We start from the raw sequence: 21026 nt of genomic DNA, 5'->3' as shown, positions 1-21026 counted from the left end.
TAAGTTTACATTGACATTTTTTGCATAATCAAAGAAATGTGTATTAAGAATGAAGAAACTAGTCTTTGAATAAGAGTACTTGTTCTCTATCACATCATCACCACCTTTCATGAGATGGGCATTTCTAGGCTAGACTGCAGTTTAACTACTGACAGTACTAAACAAAGGATTTCATTATTTGCCCACCAAAAACAAATAAATGTCTTTCCCCAATAATTTTCTGCAGTCCATCACGGACAGCTACCATGTTAAAATGCCCACTTTTTCAGCTGAAGGGGCCCATATCTCATCTTCTGGAAGTATTAAGAGAACCACATAGCAAATCACCCTGCCCAGAAGTGTCCTAGAGAGTGACAAGTAGAAGAGACCAGAATTGTTCCTCCTCAGCGTGATCCCAATAAAAACACTGCCATGCAGTGATACGACAGGGGACACCTGTGCTTTGGTCAAACTCATCTTGACAAGATGCTACTAAGACATACGGCTGCCACATAGCTAAAAGGCAGGCACTATTCATCATGCATTGGCCATATTTTCTGCCATATGGTATGATGTGCTTGCACACAATTTGCAGGTTTTATCAAAAGTTCATCTGCCACATGATTAAAACCAGATACATCTTTGTCAGACATTCCTAACTCCACAAGGGAGGTAAGCTCTTGAGACTGAAGGGCCAGGCATTGAATTAGAGTAAGAATTCTTCACAGGTCAGATCTATAAGCCATAAGATAAACTTACCTGGGCAAGACTATAGTTTAGCACTTGAAAGTACTTTAAAAAGAAAAAATAGGTGTGTAAAGTACTATTCCTTCATTAACAACACAAGAAAGTTGCTAATATAAAAAGAGCGTCCTTGCAGAGCTTAGTTAAAATATAGATTTTTCTAAATCTTTTCCTCTATACCAAAAGTGAAAAAATATTGGTATTTCTGGACACTGAATGCCTGATTACCAGAACAAACAGCATATTATGGAAGGCATCCCAGTATGGTTGTTCTTTTTGTTTTTCAAATAAAGATTAAAGTTTTACTTCGTGAATTGAGAAAAACAGCACATACATATCAAAGCAGGTCCAACACAGAGTATTATGTAGCACACAGCAAGAGTATGCAGAAATTCGAGTTTGTTGTCCCTACTTCTTTACATACCCAAACAATTACTTTGAATACAATATGTATTCAGAGTTGATGAGATAAAGTTGCCTTTCTTCAAATACAAATAGTATCCAACTTCAAAGGACAGCATCCGATCTTGTTCTGTTAGATGCAAATGATTATTTCAATTGATAAAATACACTGACAGACTGCCTCTAGCCCAGAAGTCTTAACCAACAAAAAAATTCTAAAAGCAAATTGGCCCTTAAAAAGTACATGTAAACAAAGGGGGGAAGCAATCTCTCCTCCAGGAAGCTCTTTTAAAAACAAGAGCCAGAGTTTGACTTCATCAGGTAGAAACTTCACCATAATTAATGGTTTTCCACAGAAAAAGTCACTGTGAAGAGTAACAGTATTCAGCAATACCCAACATGCGCTATTTAAAAAGACCCAAACCCTACACCCACAACACAAAACCCTACAAATTACTCAAGAAACAAAAAAGGCCAACCGTAACTACTATATAACTGCCCTTTTCAGACACTAGTTGCTCCTTCCAAATGAAGGCCAAGTCAATTTGTCCATACAGATAACAACCTCAAATGCATGAAGACAAATGGCTCCAGTTTGCTTCACACAATAAAACATTCACAGTCTTGAATTATAACATTATTCTGGTGAGACACTTTGCAGCAGATCATAAAACACACTTTATGAATAATTAGGAACAAAATGCACCAAAGTAAAATAATTTCTTATCTACTTTCATACACTGTAGAAATTAGTTATTCATAAACATATTGTCAACAGCAGCACATTCCCAAAAACAGATTCTAATACTGCAACTGTGCAATGACAAAATTTCTCTTCAACAAAAGCTTCACAGCAACATACATTTAAAAAGTCAGTAAAAAAGGCTGTAACATCATAAAGGTTTATTGGTGATAGAAAACATATTTAGGATCAAGATATCTGTGACAGTTGTACTACTGGTTCATAGCAAAGGTGAGCACAAAGACATGTACAAGAAAGCAGTGGAGACATCCAACAAAAGAAATGGACACTGAAGACAACAGTTCCATGGCAACTAGGATTGATTTGCATCTTGATTTCTACAGTACCATTTTCCCCTTTTGCTCCCAGCTCTGGACTTGCCTCCAGCCTCACTAGTACTAGTACCCATTCAGTGACACAATGAGCTGATTCTGCTGGAAAACAACCCTAATAACAAGACATTTCATTTTAGTCAAATCACCTCCTGGGGTCAGTTTTGGTGGCAGAAGAAGGACACATAAACAGAACCATGACATTCTGGACTCAGTGGGCTGAATTGCCCCTCTGCAAGCCTTTTCCACTTCCCTTCCAGGTTTCTGTAAATTCATACCACAGCATAACAGTTGTGGAATCTTAGCATCGTTTCTATTCATGCCTTCCTGAAAGTGTATAACTATGGAAATATTACCGTATGTAAATAAGTTTGTCCATTTTCAATCTTTTCCATTACTTCCATAAGTATACTCCAGTTTCCAGTCATCTGTGTGACATCAAAATTGTTAAATCTCAAATAGCCAAAGGTTTTTTTAGGCTAAAAAGAAAAAAGTAGCAAGAAAGCTAAAACAAAACCCACTTTTGTCTTTAGATGTTACAAACATTAGTAAGTGGAAGTAGAGAAACCTCTTACCTTATTTTAATAACCTCAATTTCATGTTCAAAGCACAGAATTTTAACCAAACAGCTGAAGATAAGTTATTTAACTGGAAAAAAAAAACAAGAACTGCTAATGTCATCCGTACAGATCTCTAAAGTTGTAAATATTTTTCCCTACTTGATCTATATATTGATCCTTGCCTGTAAAAATGAAAACTTAACTCTCAGTCATTACGCCAAAGTAAAATCAGTTACTCTTCTCTGAAAACAGAATTCTGAAGTATTCTTTCATTTAACCATACTGTGGTAAGACAACATATCTAGCAAACAGCTCAGCTCCATTCATTTGAGAAAAGGTCTATTTTCCTTCACGTGTACAACTTCTCATTAAGACTTATGTTGTGCAAGACAGCTACTGTAACACTATATTGTAAGTCAAGATAGGTTTTAATTGAAATAGCTCTAGTAGGCAAGTACTTCAGACACAGGTCTGGATAAACCACAGTCTAGACCACTTGCCCGACTTTACATACCAGGTCACAGTCCTTGGCTGTAACCAGCAGTACATACTTTGCACGCATAAGCAAATACTCTGCAGCATTTCCTGACTTATTAACTTCACATGCTCTGAGATGAAAGATACAGTACAGCCCTATCACTTCCAGAGAAATAAAGAATAAAAGTGTTATCTCAGAGTTAACATAGCCATTTTCACTAATGCTAAAAATCAACAACACACAGCCTCAAGCAAATGACAGACTGGTTAAAAAACCCACCTACACAATCACTATGTATTTTAACAGTGTCTGATGCTATCACAGCTATATCAGCACTGCAATATTAGAATTCTGCTTTACACTGGATAAACAAATGAAGGTGTCAGAACTTCAGACACAGCTAGCCTCTCATTGCACGTTCAGTACTTGCCTCACAGGTTTATTTTCAATAAATATACATCAATTTAGTAAAAGCAGTCCCCAACCCATCACTGGAACCAGAATGAGATACCAGACAGTTTCACAGGGCACATGCACATTCCTGAGCAGACAAGGAGGCAGGAACAAATTACGTGGAATTAGGATAAAAACCAGCAAATGATACTACAGGATGAAACCAAGAAGAAAAAGACATTTGGGGAGAAAAATTCTTGTCCTATCTCACTACAGGATTATTGCAAGCTGTACACCTTGGAATGCTATGACTGGAAGTCTTCTACCACACACCCCTAAGCCACAGTAGCATCCAGGAAAGAGACAGGATGAAAGTCCCTCTCCTCAAATAACTTAAACCTCAGTATCTTCACTCTTCGCAGTCTCTGCTGTTTACAGGACAAGAGAAAGCAAATTCCAACGAGAAGGTAAGGAACAAAGTGCCCTTCTTTTCTAAGGGAAAAGTGCAAGCAACACTTAAATGTTCTAAAATTCAGACAAATCCAATCTTGCACAAGTTACAGAATCCCATGCTAAAAACTGTAGTGTTTTCACCTCCCCACAAGCCAAAAGCAGCAATGGAAACTGCATTCCCTATTCACACAGAAAACTCTTTCACTACCTCTTAACTCATAAAGTTCTCTGGTTTCTGCACATCCGATGTTCTCAAGTACTTTCTTGGTTACACAGTTAGCAAGTACTCTACAAACATTCTAGCAAAACCATACCATGAACATTTCAAAAGTACAAATACATTTTAAACAGATTTTTCTCCTCAGTGGAAAGCAAAGTGAGGACAGAAAGACAGCATAGTTTTGTTTTCATACTCCTTACCACTGACAGGAATGGGACAGGAGTGCAGATAAACATTTAATAAAGATCACTTGTAGCTTCAGAATTTGTGATGTAGAACTCATTGTGATGTAGAATTCAAGCTATTAAAAAAAAAATCATCTGGTTTGAATCAGTTGTGATCAGCAGTGTGCACTGGATTATTTGTAACATAGAAACCAAGATACGAGAAGCTCTGCATTCATGGTAAGAAAACCAAGCTGAACCAATCAAGAAAACTGCTGAAAAATTCAGGGTATTGAGATTCCTGCTTCCCATTTCACTCCTCATTAGTGCTTTATTCTGTTGGTTCCACTAAGAAATATAATAAACGTAAGGCCCATTTACAATGTGTTGAATGATGGAAAAAAAGAGATATTTTCCTTTTCAAATTTCTGTCCCACCCCAAGTGCCTCTTAATTGTCTATCAGAAAAAGAGAAGAAACAAAAACACATCAATACCTTACCAAATCTCAGTATCCCAAGAACCTGAGTTTCAAGGGAACTTCAAAGAAAAGTATGAATCCTCTAGCCCTTTCTCCCCTTTTCATCTGGTTTGTCCTCTTCAGTCCATAGTTGTATTTCTACAACTTGGGCAAGGATACAATTGATATTTTGGGCTACTCCCCGTCTTACAATAAAACGGTTTCAGAAGAACCATCAAGACTAGTAAGTACTCAGTTTGCTGTAGTGTGGAGTAATAAAAAAAGAAATAATAACCATATATTTAGTGAGTGAAAATGTTACTACAACTCTCACATTCTTGCCTTTATGTTTCTCTTTCTCATACTTTATATCTTAAAGTGCCCTCTCTTTTGGGCCACCAGCCTTCAAAACAAATCAGAACGGTACCCTAAGTGTTTGGAGAGAAAAATCACTGCTGAATAGTAGAAAACATTAAAACCCCCTGACCTTCCACAACACTCCTAAAACACAACAAGCCAAGTCACTCTTGCCCTTGAAAGAGTGAGATTCTATAACATCAGTGGGATTACTTAGATAAATGAAGTGGGCAAAACTGGAAACAGAGCCTCAAGCTTGAAGCTGATGTGAGGTTTTTTTTTCACAGTTGTACGACAAGGCTATAATTACATTAACAAACCCGCACCATCTAAGCACTAACAAAAACATATACTATCAGAACAGTCTAGAAAAGAACATGAGAAAAAGCATCATTATATTAAGAAAAAAACAACAACCACAAACACAGAATTTTCTAAGAAGCTTTGAAATATGGCATTTCCAACATCAACTTATTTCTAGATATGATTACTTTAAACCATTCCTAACTGTGCTCAAATACACCTGGCAGCCCACAACCATATGACTAATGTCTCACAGCACTAGTCTTCGGTATTTGTATCTTCTAAATCTAAGAGGATAAAAATTATTTAAAAACATCAGGCATGACTTTTCTATGTAATCATCCAGGGAATGCAGTGTAACATTAGAAGGAATATTGTCCATAAAAACTTATCTATTTTACACTTGTTTTACCAATGAAAGATTTTAGGAGCCCATGTACATTCCACAAGTACATCATGAAAACTTTATCATCTCCATCAGAGAAAATAGCAAAAAAGTCCTAAAGTATCATCAGACAAGGGAATGTGTTTTCAGTCCTTCTGTTGAGGCCACTACTTTCATTTTGACAATTTAAGATACGTTTTTGAAACAGCATGAATCCAGATTTTATTGTATTGACAAACTTGGAAAATCACTTCTCAATTTTTTTGACAGCAAGCTCTAATTATGTCCTGTATGGTTTCCAAATGTATATTCTCTAAATAGCTGGAAGCGAAAATGGAATCTGGAGCAAAGCCATCACAGGGCTTTCATGCATTTCTTATTAATTTTTCCAAAACAGGTCATCAGTATAAGTACTGACTGGAAACAGGGATATTGTAAATACAAATACTGCAAGTTGCACATTAAACAGGTTTGTCAGTCTCTCTTCTGTGCAGGCAATTCAGCTTCACAGTTGAGCCATGTACACTAAAGCATGGATTCTCCCAAGCACCTAGGGCAAAATTCCTCTTTTTGTTTGTTTTGCATGACTGACACAGGTTAACAATTATTTCAAACACAACTCTTCTGAAAAAGGTCTTTATAATCTGTAATGAGAACTAAGGAAGTAAAGTCTCAGGACTTGATTTCTCTTTCACCTGTAAGATATTAATGAAACAATATTTATTCCATCTCTATAGGATGGCAAACACACAAGTGTTACTCACTTTGCTGTCTACTCTGTTAATGAGAGTGAAGATTCAAATTTTACCATCCAATACGTATACTCTTGAACTTTTCAGGACTACAGAATGTGTTAAAAAATTAAATTAGTAGTATACTCATGAGGCAGTATTATAACAAGTGCACTCTGGTGTCACAATTTTGCTTTACCTCAATCATACCATCTTCTATTCTGCTTTGAAAACACAAATTAAAGGTCTAAAACTAAACAAAACTTCATATTCACTATTTCTAGGGACAGTAAAGCCAGAAGTTTTATAGTGCCTGCATTAAAAAAAAAAAAAAAATCACCTGAGAAGGCCAGGTGTAACAAATAACATTGTCCTGTAATAACTTACCACCTCACTAATATTTACAAGGTAATTAACATGTTTTGAAGTACAGAGAAATTTAAGTATTAAGTTTGCCACTACTGGAATTTGCTGTTATAGCAAGTGGGACAGAGCAGTAGGCCTTACACAGCACATGATGCTTGTCAAAACTTTCCTATGCAACTTACAGCCAACAAGCTTCGTGACAACTACCTTTTCTAATTTTATCTGAGAAACATAAGCCAAGGCCCTCATTTATAATTCAGTGCTGCTTGTTCCATAAATTTATAATGTCTTTTAAAACTTTTTTATAATTAGGCTGCACTGTTTTCAATAGCAACATCATACTTCATAATATGCACCAAGTTTTGGTTTCTAATTACTTTTCAGCACCGCTTTGGACAAAATATACGTTTTACAATAGGTATCTTGTGCGCTTGAGATCCTGCTATTAAAAACAGCATTGAAGCCGACTCTAAGAGTCACTAGCATCCCTCACCAGCTGGCAGACGTGCCCTGGGGCGAGCAGCCTTCCCGCTGGGTCCTTCGCTCGCCGAAGCACTTCCACAGGAGGTTTACAGAGCTCAGACCAGGGAAGGGCAACAAACACCCTGGGCTTCGGCTGGCGAGGAGTGAGCGGATTTGGGCTTGCTGAGGCCTAGCGAGCGCATGGGGCCTCCGCCAGCCGCGGTCCTTCCCCCCCAGCCCCGCACAGCGCTCCGGACGGGCCGAGGGCCGGGGGAGAGGGGGCACAAGAGGGGCAGGCGCCCGGGATGCTCCGCCAACTGGGAGGGAGGGAGGCGGCCCCTCTCCGCAGAGCCCGGGGGAGAGGGACGGCGAGGAGCCAGCGCCTCCGCTTTGGGAGGGACCCGCAAACTTTAGTACCTGTCGGAACTCCACGAACGCCAGGAACTCCACGAACGCCAGCAACCCCTGGCCACTCCGGGAAGAGCTCTACGGGCTTTCCCTCCAGCCCCAGTACGAACTCTCGCAACGGACTTAGTAATAGTCTATACCCACGCAGGCAGGGGCTTCTCCTGCCCACCCCCCCCGCTCCGCGCCCCGAGAGGGGACCCCCTGGCGCACCTCCAGTCCCGAGGGGACCCTCGGGCGCGCCCCCCGCCCCGGAGCTGCCCCGGCAGCGCCGCTCCGAGCCCAACCCCGGCCGGGCCTCGCCGCCGCCCTGCCCTCGCGCCCACCTGTCCCGGGGGTCGATCCAGCTGGTCTGCTTGGTGTTGTGATCGATGTAGAACACTTTGCCGTCGTAATCCCTTGCCTCCTCCCAGCCATCGGGTAAGGGGAGCTGCCCATTCCCCGCTTTCCTAGGCATGGTCGAGCGGCGGGAGTAGCTGCTCCATAGGGACAGAAAGAAAGACGGGAAGCGGGAAAAGCCACGACCTGGGCCGGGGAAGGGGCCAGGAGCGGGGGCTCGCGGGAGCCCAGGGAAGCCCTGTGCGGCGGCCGGGTCTCAGTCCACCATGCCCGGGATGCCGCCTCGCCCGCGCCGCGCCGGCCGGGTCAGGGCTGCCGGCGGAGCCCAGCTGCTGTCTGGGCGCGGGGAACCCGGCTGAGCCCCGGGCGGCCCCGGCCGCCGCTCATTAGCATGAGATTAGCATCCATCTCATCTACATGCACATTCCTCCCGCCGCATTCCTCAGGGTTAACCCTGCCCGCGCTGCCCGCCGGGACGGGCAGGCCGTGGCCGCGGATTCGGCACGGGAAGCGTGCGGCGGGGCAGCGCGCAGGGCAGGACGGCGGGGGAGAAGCTGACAGAGGGACCCTCCTGCTTCCATCGGGCTCTGCCCGGGGGCTCGGCCGGCGTGAAGGCAGGACACAACTCCCTGCGGCAGACCAGGGCTCCGGCGCGTCCCCGCAGCCTGTCGGGACGCTGGGGAGGCCCGGGAGCCACGGCCGCCCCGCGGGGACAGCAGCGCCACGGCACGACGGACACCGGCGCGTCCCGTCCTTTGTCTGCCAAGTTGCCGCGGCCCCGCACCGGGTAGCGCAGGCGACTTTATCGCGGGGGATGTCCTGGCCCTGAGGGCTCAGGGAACGCGCCGAGGGAAAAGGCAGCTTTGCCAGTGCCTCCGTCAGTCGTGGCGGTGTCGAGTTCCCTGTCCCAGCCCTTCAAGGCGCGCTAACCTCACTTCACATCTTGTGAACTCTCCCTAAAAACTCCAGTAAGGCTCAAGGGTTCCCAAAAAGAACCTTCACGTTTAAAATACTTGAGTTCAAAATTTAAATTAACAAGTGAACTCTTCTTTAACCTTGGAAGTACCTAAACTTAGTGTCTTTAGTTTTGGTTTTATGTGTTTACTGGTTGGTTGTGGTTTTGTTTTGTTTTTTTATAACAGAAGCATCGGTGGAAAATACACGTACACCATGTGTGCCCTGAACCCTTGTGGCCTGAAAAGCAGGCAGCTAAGTCGCATTAAGTATAGAAACCAGGTGTGAGTTACTGTGTGTTTATCTCGCATTTGCCACAGGAGAAGAGTATCCCAGGCCGGTTACCATGGTTCAGCTGATAGAAGGTAACTTAATGAGCTCTATTAATTTGGATGTGTATCTGATTCCCAAGATCTGGCATCAGAAACAGAGCATCTATGGGGGAATATGACTCTTTAGTTTAGTGGCTAGGACTCCGAGGTAACCCAAGTCCCTGTCCCCTAGAATATTTTATTTCTTTTCATTTAAAGTTACTGGTTTAAAGTAACAAAATTTTCCTGGAAGAGGAAGTATGTGACCCAGAGCTGTCTTTTCTTATTTTCTTTTAAGGCTATTTATCTACTCCATTATAGCTGTCTAACATTCAGCTCTACGAATTCTTCTTCAGAGACAATTTACACTTATTAAGTCCTGGACTTGTTCAGTGCGTAACAAGTTTTTGGATTCTTCTTCAGAGGCCACATATCTGACAGGCATTGAAGTAACTAATTTACAGCTCTCTAAGTCCTACTGTTGGATCTGCTCCTAAATAGAAAAAAGTACCAGCAAGATATGATTTTAATTTAGCTAATTGTCAATCTGGTACAGGTAAGACCTTTATTATTTTATTCATTCTACTTATTTTACTGTGTACCACTGTCTCCACATGGCCCATATGCCTTCCTTCAGATTCTCTTGAAGATTTTACTTTGATATCTGTTATATTAAGGTCAGTCAGTCATGGCTAGGCTTTGCGAACGAAGATTAAGGTAATGTGCAGTGAATATTAAGGTCATGTGCAGTGAAACTTCATACATGAAGAAAGGCCCTGGTAGTTAAAAATGGAGAAAAACTGAGCTGTCCTAACTTCTGGATATCCATAAGAGTTCACCCACTTAGGGAATGCAACAGGATCATTGCCTATTAAAGTGACAGATGCATTTATTTTCATTGAGAATATTAAGTTTCAGTGAGCTGATTGGTTTATAAAGACCAGTCTTGTTTTCCATCAGTGTAAAAGAACCCCACTTTTACTAAGCATTTACATTTGCGTCTTTTTAAATAATCTACTAAATTTTATAAACTTGTGACATTCTACAGTGAGAAAGTACATGTGGCAGTTGTGGGACAGGATAAACTGGATTTCCTTTTCCCATTTAAAGTTCAGTTTGTGTTATCAATAAGATATTTCGTTATGTAAGTTGATAAAAAGCTATAGAGGATATACTTTTCTTCCTGAAATCAGTTGTACAGCTGTGTCACCACCAAGGCAGCCAGACCTACATCTTCGATTATTGGTCAGATGAGATACACAGGGATGTGGATCTGATTTATAAAAAACTTCTCATCAGAAAACATCAATATTTTAATTTGCACAACAGATAGAAATTGCCATTCTTAAATTTTTGGAAATAAATGCACTAATATAATTGCATAATTGTCTGATTTTTATGTATATGCTTGAGTGTTTATATACAGATGTGCTTACACTTAAATATAAACTATTGCATGGTGTTAAGCTCTCTTTATCCTCCTTCTAATTTCCATTGTTTGAGTACTTCATTGTGTTTGCCTCTACAGTTAGAGTCTACAGTCCAGAATGCCAGTTTAGGACTACTTAGAAATGACATTATTTGAAGTCAAACAGACAAAATTAGGTATTATTTTTGTAAATAGACCTTTAAGATTACCAGTGAGAACATACAGCTTTTTGAAGGACTGCTATTGTACAAAATAGGATCCAATTATCCTCCTAGGTTTTTGTTCTTTTGCAATTTGGACTGATAGAAAATAATTTCTTCCACTACCCTGTAATATTTTTTTAATAAATCTAGTAAAGGAAGGCAGAGCAGATGTTCATACTGATTCTTTTTAGCCTAAAATATGCTATAAATTCTAACTAGAAGTAGTTTTTCAAGTATACCTCCTACATCTCCATTGATAACCTGCCTAGCATGTTGTACTGACATTGTCAGCTGACAGCATACCACAGATTGTTTGTCTTAATTGCGTAAGACAGCACAGTTCAGAAGACATAAACATGCTTTATTCAAAACACAGAAGGGTGCATAGGAAGGAGGTGCCCAAAAGCACAGAACAATGTAGCTATGGCATGAACTTAAGTATCAGAAAGTATGATAAACAACAAGATGCAATCAACGAAAAGGAGTTAATCATTCCACTCTTTTTCTTTGCATGTTTAACCAGCCTGAAGAAAGTCCTGTTTTAAGTAGTACATAGTTAAAAGATTGAGCTAAAGGGAATTAGAATAATACCTATGTTGTGTCAGCTAGAAGAAGAAAAAATGTTTATGTGAAAATTCACAACACAAGGGTGGAAATGGCTGTATCCAGAACTGGGGTCTCCAAAGGCATATACTTGTATCCTGTCACATAACATACCCTACTCCAGTCTTTACTAATGTAATTAATCTCCTGATACTCTCTGCTTGCTTCTTCTTTCACAGTAAATCTGTTCCTGAGACTGACTGTAATCAACAAAGACGTGTTTGTACCTTGTCCTTCCCTGATAAGAGACTCCCTTAACTTGATGATCCACTAGAGTTTTATCCCTGATGAAATTTACAGCTGTTAGAGCTCTAACTTGTACTGTCCACAAACGGCTCTGAAGCAGGAGCCGCAGGTGTCTCCCTGAAAATCTGCATAGTTCAGTCTCCACTGCTTTCACACAGAATTTCAGTGCAGAATGGACTATGAAGTATGATGACAGAATTAATTTCTAGACACATCTGACAAAAATATTTGAAAATATGTATTGGTTATATTGGGGTTTTTTAAACACTTAAATCACCGAGTATGGACAGTGAGCCTGACTTCTGTCACGTGTAGCTACTGTAGAACTCTCAAAAAATAATCAGTATTTTCAGCATTTTAAATATTTGTTTGTTTAACAACAGTGAATTTTATCTGACAGCTATGTTTTCAAATAAAAAAAACCCCACACCAATAAATATGACTCCATGATGCAGTGAGATTTTTTAGTTTTAAAAAGGGTTTAAAAAATCCTGTAAAGAAAAACAGTGTACATGCATGAGGGAGGAAAGGAGAAGGAGTGCTGCTTTTACTGTTGTCACCTTCTAATGCATGTATACATCTGAGAGTAAAAGATACTGGACTAATATTGTTTCTGGTTGAATTTATCACGAAGCTCTGCAGAATTGATGGAGCCAGATAATGTTTACGCTTACTCAGCTTTTCTTGTTATTTCAAAGCCTGCTCTCTCCACTTAAATTCAATTGCTTAGATTGTTCTACAAAGACTTCCCAAAGTATCAGCAAAAAAAGACCATACCAGATTCTACTTCAAATGAATATATACTAGCTTTTTCCTTTTTTTTTTTTTTTTAATTTTGGCCTTTTTTCCTTTCTTTCAAGCATGTATAGGAGAGAGTAATGAGCAATTGCATGTTTTGAGTCCTTGCAGACATAACTAAAATCCTATGCCTCCTAGTAAGTGCACAGAACAATTTTAACTGATTGTTATTCTGATTAAGAGTTTAGAGTAGGAAATGGAAAGTTTAGAATGGAAATGATGTGGTATGAGATTTGCCTCAAACCTAGCTATGGAAATGTAACATTTTCATGATAAAGTCTTCTCAAGCTTGCCCCAAACAAGTCATTAAACTGACTTATCATTGAGTTCTGTTAATTTTGATTCATACTGCTGAAATGTCTGTGGACAAAATAAAAAGGAGATGAAGAATTTTGGTTATTCCAAAACTCCTATGACTGATGAAGTCCAAATTAGTCTCTGACTCATATTCCCAAAAAATTCTTGATCCAGTCTTGGTATTAACATCTTCCAGAGTAACACTCTCACTCTATTTTTTGTGTGTTTCTGATACTTGTACACACATTTAAGTGTCCTACCTTTCATCATATCTATGGAATTACAGTGTCTACTCACTGCTGTCTTATGGCTTTGGAAAACCACAAAGCATGCCTGGTCAGCCAAGAAGGTTCCCATGAGCCTGGTCTTTCCTTTTGGCTGCATGTAAGAAAGAAGCAGGCCAGCAATAGAGGGTATATGCTCACTGGCAGGGAGGGAAGAATGGAGGAGTTTCTCAGTAAGAGCTCCTTTGGCAGTGAACAGCAATTAATTTCTTCAAGTATTTAGGATCCTCCATCAAGCAGTATCCAAGTTTACAGAGCTAATGCTTTTAACAGTCCCTCTCTATTGCTACAAGGATTATGTGCTCCCACCACAACCAGTAGAAAGGACTTAGTCTATGCTGTGTTGTACCTAAGGGGGCACAACAGATGAAATACAAAAAGTAAAGTTTTAGCAATAATATTCTGAAGTACGTTTCTGCTCTCTGTCATACATGTACTTTCAGAAACACCGTGCAGTGAATGAAGTAGACTTGAGTAATAGAGTGTTTAGCGTCTGCATTACAAAAGAAAAAAAGATCCTCCGACTGATGGAGAGGCTTAGGGAACATTTCTTCTAACAAATAAAAAATCTTATTTCAAATGCAAAGAAGTATGAACTTGCCGAACTATAATATGAAGAAAGTTCTTTTCTCCTTTACCCACTTTTCATATCTTCTTTCCCCTCAAAAAATACTGTTTCTTTGCATGAATACAAAGTACTTTGATGTTTGGCCTGACCAACAACAAAGTAACCTCAATCCTATCTTATTGCTAAGTTAAGCTAAAAACTGTGCTGCAATAATAAAATTTGAATCTGTGCAAATTTATAGCAAAAATGGGACTGATGCATTAATACCAAGATTTAGCACTTCTAGACTGCTAGAGGTATTGCTGAATTGTATGAATCATTCCATGGCAATTTTCATTCTAGTCTGGTTATCCAAAACAGAGAATCACAATGTTTGCACTTTTTGGAGGATTGAAACTATTTTGAAGAACACAGCATGATACTATTATGTCCACTTTGTAGTGGACATTAAAAAAGAATCGTGTTAAGTGACATGATGGAATAAAAAATACCTAAATTAAATTGGATAGGGATTAGAATGTAGGGTGCTTTCAGCTCCTGAGCTGAAGCTATTGAACTGAATTGTGTTATTTTTATTATTCCAATATGTGGTCTCAGGAGTACTTTGGATAAGCTTTCTTATCACAAGAAAAAGATTATAATTCACACAAAACCTCCTTTTTTTGGTATCTCATTCCCAGGTAAAATGTGTATGAAAGTTATCAATTCCATATGGTCAAGCATGTGTTATGAAATGATTGCATCCAAACATGACAATCCTTTGAATTTCTCAGTGGAAAAACAAAACAAAAGCATAAATTGTAGTTAGCTGTACTTGTGTGGTCATAAATGAAATATACTAATAAAGAAACCACCTCCAACAGCATAAGAAGATTACACTGAATAATAAAAAAAAAAATTGAATCTAGGCAGTCTGCAAAATTCAAGTACTAAATAATGATTAATCCTCAGAGTATGAAATGTCAGAGCTGTTGCTCATAACCAGCTGTTCTATAAAGGTGTACAAGTAAAGCAAAAGGATATATAGTTGATGCTTATATCAAAGGAATCACAGAATCATGGGATGATTGAGGTTGGAATGGTGTTGTCTGGAGGTCATCTTGTTCAGCCCCCCTGGTTGCACAGGGCCACCCAGACATGATTGCCCAATCTCCCAGGACCAAGTCCAGGCATATTTTTTTAATATTTCCAAGGATGGAGATTCACATAATCACAGAATATGTCGAGTTGGAAGGGACCCACAAGGATCATTAATTCTAGCTCCTGGCCCTGCGCAGGACCATCCACAAGAGTCACACCATGTTCCTGAGAGTACCCCCGGGCTCTCATCCTGCTCCATTGCTTGGTAACCCTCACAGGTAAAAGGTGTTTCCTGATGTTCAAAAGGAACTTCCTTGTCTCAGTTTGTGCCCATTGCCTCTGAACCTGTGACTGGGCACCACTGAAAAGAGCCTGGCTTCATTGTTTTTGTATTCTCCCTTCAGGTATTTATATACATTCATGAGATAAAACTGAACCTTCTCTTCTCTAGACTCAACAGTCCCACCTCTCTCAGCCTTTACCCATATGTGAGGTGCTCCAGTCCCTTAATCGTCCTTGTGTGGCCCTTTGCTGTTCTCTTGTATGGGGAAGCCCAGAATTGGACCCTGCACACCAGGCGTGTCCTCACCAGTGCTGAGTAGAGAACAAGGATCACCTCCTTCGATCACCTTGTATCACCAAGGATCAACTGTGCCTGGAGCGTGTACTGGTGCCTGAGGTTTTATTCCTCCTCAGATGCAGGACATTGCATTTCTCTTTGTAGAATTCCATGAGATTCCTGTTTGCCCACTTCTCCACGTCTTTAAAGGGCACAAAAGCTTGCCACATAATTCAAACACACCAAACCAGAGAAACTGCTACACTGCAAACTGGCTTCTTAAACCGTAGGCCGGAGGTTCCCCTTCAAGCAAGCAGCTGAATGTCTGGAATCAGTGCTGCCTTCCCTTTAGTCTCACTTGGCAATCAGAACAAGAGATAAACTGCCTCAATACTGCAGTCTCTGCAGCTGTCTGTGGTATTGTGGATGTCATCACTCACAAAAGACCTTGGTTCTTCTATGGAAGCATTAATACATGACTGTACAACTCAATGTGCCACCTTCAGCAATTGAAACAAATAAAAGTAGGGGGGTTTAATATAAAGAAAAATGGTAGTTTCAAACACTCATTCAGAAACTCTCTGATCACTTAACATTAATACCTTTTTTCCGAAACATAAATGGGAAAGAAGTACAATACTCTTATGCAGCAGTTTCACTCCAGGAATGCAGAAACAGTAAGTTTTGGGCATTTTTTTTAGGTTGCAGAATTAGGCCTTCCACACCAAGGAAATAAAGTGGTGTGTATCTTCAAAATGTAGTGGAACAAGGGTTCATTGTTCTACAGTTTCCATCTAGTTTCACTCCATGTACTTAAACCAAAATTCACGGTAATTTTTGATATATCACTGATGATCACTGCACTTCTCAATGTGTGCTTTCATACCTATATCAACCTTGCTGCTCCCTGTTCTGGAGGATCCCACATTCCACCTTCCCAGAACAGTCTTGAAAGTGACTGTAGTCTCTCTGTACCTGTTGCTGTGAACTGTCAGCAAAGAACCACGCTGCCGACAGTGACATCTGCTGTTAGAGTCAGTGGCTGGGGCTACCATTCAAACCATCCCACTCTTGTGAGTCAGAAAAATATGGTTAAAGCCAAAACAGGAGTGCTAAGCCTCGATTCTGCTTGGGAGGGGCTGTGAGTGAAGGGGAACATGCTGCACATCCTTCAGTGGCCTCAAAACAGCACCAACAGCCACACTAGCAATTCCATCTGGTGAGAGCTGGAAGAAGATTCTATGATTCCATATAGTTCAAGAAGTTTTTGGACAACTTGTTCAGACAAATGGTGTGATTCTTGGGGTTGTCCTGCACAGGGCCAAGAGCTGGACTCAATGATCCCTGTGGGTCCCTTCCAACACAGGATATTTATTCTATGACTCTGAGAAGCAGGAACTGGAGGTTGCAGGCTGCTGACACCTCTGCAATGGGTGTGCCTTCTACACTATTTTCAGGGAGCAAGCTGTTCTCAAGTTACATGTAGCATCACTAATCACCGGTGCTGAGATGCTGTTAAGAGAAAGCAAAGATCTGCCCAATTAAATACAGATTTTTAAGGTTTTAGATGGATTTCACAGATCATGAGCAAGCTAACACAAGCTCTTGTTTTGTTTTGGGAAGAGGAGGCGAAGAAATACCCCAGGGCAGGGAAGAAGATAAAGAGTTGTTTATGAAAAGAAATTTTCTTGAATCAAATAAAAACTTGAGCGAAATCATGTTTCAGGGAAAAAAAAATCACAAAAAGAATATTAAAAAAAATCTCAAAAGCACATATATGCACATTTTGTGTCCATAATGCCTCATGAAAGAGTAATGCTTTTCTGAAAATACTTTAAAAAGATCTTTTTTTATGTATTAACATTAATGAAGAAAAGCTAAAAATAGATACAACTTTTCTGCTATAGTAAACTTGTAGTGCTACTCCTGCCCTTTATCCTGTAAGGTAAGAAAGAAAAAGTAGTGGTACACTGCGTCTTAATACAGTAGAGTTTAATCTCCCTTCACAGTATTCCACATCTGTGGGATATACTTCTCCAGCAGTCTCATTTTAATAATATATTCTAATCCATTAAACTCACTCTGGTGAGCTTGCAGCGAACCATGACATTTCCAAATCAAGGTAAAAAAAAAACAACCAAACCAGACTGCAGAGCTAAAATTCTTTTTCAAAACTTTTCACTTTATTTACAGGGAATTCTTATGTTTAAATATATCAAACCATCATGACAGAATAATTGTGATGTCTTGTCATGTCATATTTTTTGAAACCATGTCAAATACCAAACTGAAGAACTTGCAGAAAACTAAGAAATAGCAAAAAAAAAAAAAACCCAACCAACCTACCAATCAAAAAAACCCACCCAAAACCAAAGGCAAACTATGATGGATGAAAGGAAAGCATAATGAACACATCAAAACTTTGTTTTCTCTGCTGCTGTACCCAATAGTTGATACTTTTGCAGCACCGTGTGAAGTCCTGTTAGTCCAGGGATTTAAATTCTTAACCTGATCCCATATTCCAAATGTCAGCCAGCCTGGGTTCAGGGCAAACTGTGTCAATTCCAGGGTATGGCAGAGCTTCTTAATCTCTGCAAAGTCTTGTTTTTCCTGACCAATGCTGGGATATAATCTAAACAGATAGTTACACATGGTTTCTGAAATGTGAGGTTGTCTCAATGTGCAGTTAGGCTTATTCATAATTTTAATGTGTACCCGTATAAGCAAACTGTTCTAGGACAAGTCACAGGAGCAGACTTTCTTGAAAGCAAATGCATAGCAAGTAGGAAGAAAACTGCATTGCTAAACTAAGCAAGGATAATGGAATACCAAACCAAATAGAAAAATTTTAGGGTTGCCTTCAAATTATTCCAGGAAACACAAAGATCTGAGTGTTAGTAACTGCTGAATTTTTAATTGAAGCAAGCAAGTCAAGCAGGGCATTTTTGCATGCTCTTCAGATACTAGATTTTAATTTTAGTGCTTTATATATACCAGAATTAAGCATAGCTATAGCATTTCCATGTCAGAATTCTTCACTCTTCTATCAGATGCATTTAAATCTCATCTTGAACAAGTGGAAATGACTATTTCTGTTTTGCAACTGTACATAATATGATCAAATAACTTCTTAATCTCCTCTTTGGTAAGCTTTCACTGCAAAGCTCACTTCCCAGTCACTTAATACTTTTAATTTCTCTCCTCTGACTCCACTCCAATTAAAGGAGATCTTTCTTCTGTTTGAAATATCAGAAGGAACACTAACGCCCCATCAACAGTCACACTAATGCCAAATATAGTGATAGGTAGCATCTATCCACCTCTGCTACAGTTTCCACATTACTTTTGCCATAGATTGGATTAACTCCTGTTACAGCACCTCACTGGGACTTATGTGCAAGGATTGCTACTGTGACTGAAGCTCTTTTTCTGATTCCCAGGACTAAGGCCACCCTTCTCTTACATACTTGTTTCCCAGATAACATGATTTTTTATTTTTCTGGTTGAAACCCATATCCTTTACTTTTGGCATCATATTCCAAAGCTCTAATGCCCATCCCAGCGTCATAACCCGTTTTTTCACAATTTACTGTCAAAACAGGAAGTATTTTATTAGCATCACTTATTAACACTTAATGTGCCTTTTCCCCAGCTACAAAAGAGAAGTATTTCTTGAAATGTCTGATTTTTTTCTGCATTGTGTCTAATTCTGTTGGCCATCCATTTTACCATTTGTGATATCAGAATGTGAAAAGCTAAACTACACAAAGTCAAAACACAGAACTCAAAGTAGGCCTGTCTTTTTGACCGCTGGTGCCATAAGAATTATTCTGTGGAAGCTGACATACATTTTAAGGTTTTTCAAATAAGGATTTGTTTATAATTCTATTTTACCAGAGTCCATTTTGATTTAATTAATGTAGCATGAAAAAATTAAAAAAGGGATTATTTTTCTTTTTTCACAAATTTTTAGTATAATCTTAATATCATGCATTAATCTTAAAATCCATAAATTTTCTCCAGAAAGGCCACACAAGTTCCTATAACTTTTAAAAAATAAGGGCTAATAGTTATAAGAATAACAGCAAAAGTATCATTAAGACATTACTTCAGCCCTACCGTTCTTGCTTTATGTCATTGACACCTTATTTCACAATGTGTATTTTTTGACTAACCACAAAATGATTTGGACTGTTTATTAGTTAGCCTAGAATTATTTTGTAAAGATATAATAATTTTGCTTTTATAAAGTGAATTTACAAGCCAAGAAAACACACTCAAAAACCCCTGGGCTTAGAGAAATTCAGTACTCTTGAGTTTCTTTTGCTAAGGGCCCTTTTAACATTTTGACAAGTCTCCTGAACACTTTTCATTTCCCATCTATTCCTAGACAGTCCTTCATGTCCCCAGCCCTGAACCCTGCCTCCTTTCCAAAAAAGCTCGGTCATCTTTCCTTCAGGGACAGGTTGACAAATCAATGCAGTGATAAAGGTTTAGCACTCCTGCTGTTGCTCTGACTCCCCATCTGCCTGGAAGAGCTATAGTAAGAGTGCAGAAATGGATGTAACCCTTTACTGTAGCATATTCTGGACATTTTTCTGCCACATGAAGTTGTGATTTATGGCTCAAATTAATGAACACATGCTACTGCCTCCCCCAGGGCTGTTTGGGAAGGGACCTTTTGGAGCCACCCAGCTGTGACAATGGAAAGCAGCAGACCCCTTTGGTTTCTGTAGGAGCAACACCTGGACCTCTCCATCCTGCTGGGAGCACTAGAGATAGCAGGAGGTATTTTATCTCATGGACTGTGGAGACAGGCAGCTTCTGTCTCAGCAGCCAGGCTTCATTGCTTCAGTGAGTGGGCCTGGCTGACTGCACCCTCATCCTCCTACCATCAGCCCAGTTTTAAGCAGGTAGGATGCTGGTATGCTTCTCCTCCCTCAGCAAAGCAGACTAATAGGACTTTTCGTATAGCTTGAGCTTTCTTCCAAGTTTTCTACAGCCACAGACAGACACTACAACAGGTATTAAACATATCATGATCTACTTTGAAACTTCTTTTCAAACCACTAGCCTAGGCACTTGAGAAATACTGATTACCATCTGACAATTTTGAAATACTAATACTAATATTACTACTACTAATAATAATAATTATACTTTGGAAGGCTCTAAAAGCAAGTTTATGTCTAAAATGCAGGTAGGAAGGGGATGAGTCAGAATCAGTTATATTAATACAATAAGGCTTGAGGCACTTTCAGAATTCAGTCTTTCTGACTGCCTAATTGCCTACACATAAACGTTTCAAATCTGTTTGCATGCTTAGATTTTAAGATCAGGTGTAGGTAACAGGTCACATATGTGCAGGTACAGTACAGCGTTTGGAAGATCTGAGCCTTGTAAATCAGCAGAAGCTTGGAA

General features: G+C 39.8%; 1 protein-coding gene and 1 long non-coding RNA gene across 3 annotated transcripts in view; one reads left to right on the top strand and one right to left on the bottom strand.

Annotated features, from left to right (window-relative positions):
- WWC2 (WW and C2 domain containing 2) overlaps positions 1-8498 on the bottom strand; it is a 103180-nt gene extending 94682 nt beyond the window's left edge. Inside the window, exon 1 of one of the 2 annotated variants that reach the window (XM_017805158.1) lies at positions 8261-8498. In XM_017805158.1, coding sequence (XP_017660647.1) covers positions 8261-8391 — 131 coding nt within the window. In that variant the 5' untranslated portion in view covers positions 8392-8498. The remainder of the gene's footprint in view (positions 1-8260) is intronic. The other variant, XM_017805168.1, reaches the window with a different exon arrangement.
- LOC108492660 lies at positions 8261-10043 on the top strand. Its single transcript, XR_001873188.1, has 3 exons — positions 8261-8354; positions 9416-9592; positions 9837-10043. It is a non-coding gene; the product is annotated as an uncharacterized LOC108492660 (long non-coding RNA).
- Positions 10044-21026: the final 10983 nt, after the last annotated feature.

Source organism: Lepidothrix coronata, unplaced genomic scaffold, assembly GCF_001604755.1.
Source record: "Lepidothrix coronata isolate B3197 unplaced genomic scaffold, Lepidothrix_coronata-1.0 Scaffold0, whole genome shotgun sequence".
NCBI classification, from domain to species: Eukaryota; Metazoa; Chordata; class Aves; order Passeriformes; family Pipridae; genus Lepidothrix; species Lepidothrix coronata.
This window is presented reverse-complemented; position numbering and strand designations above follow the sequence as displayed.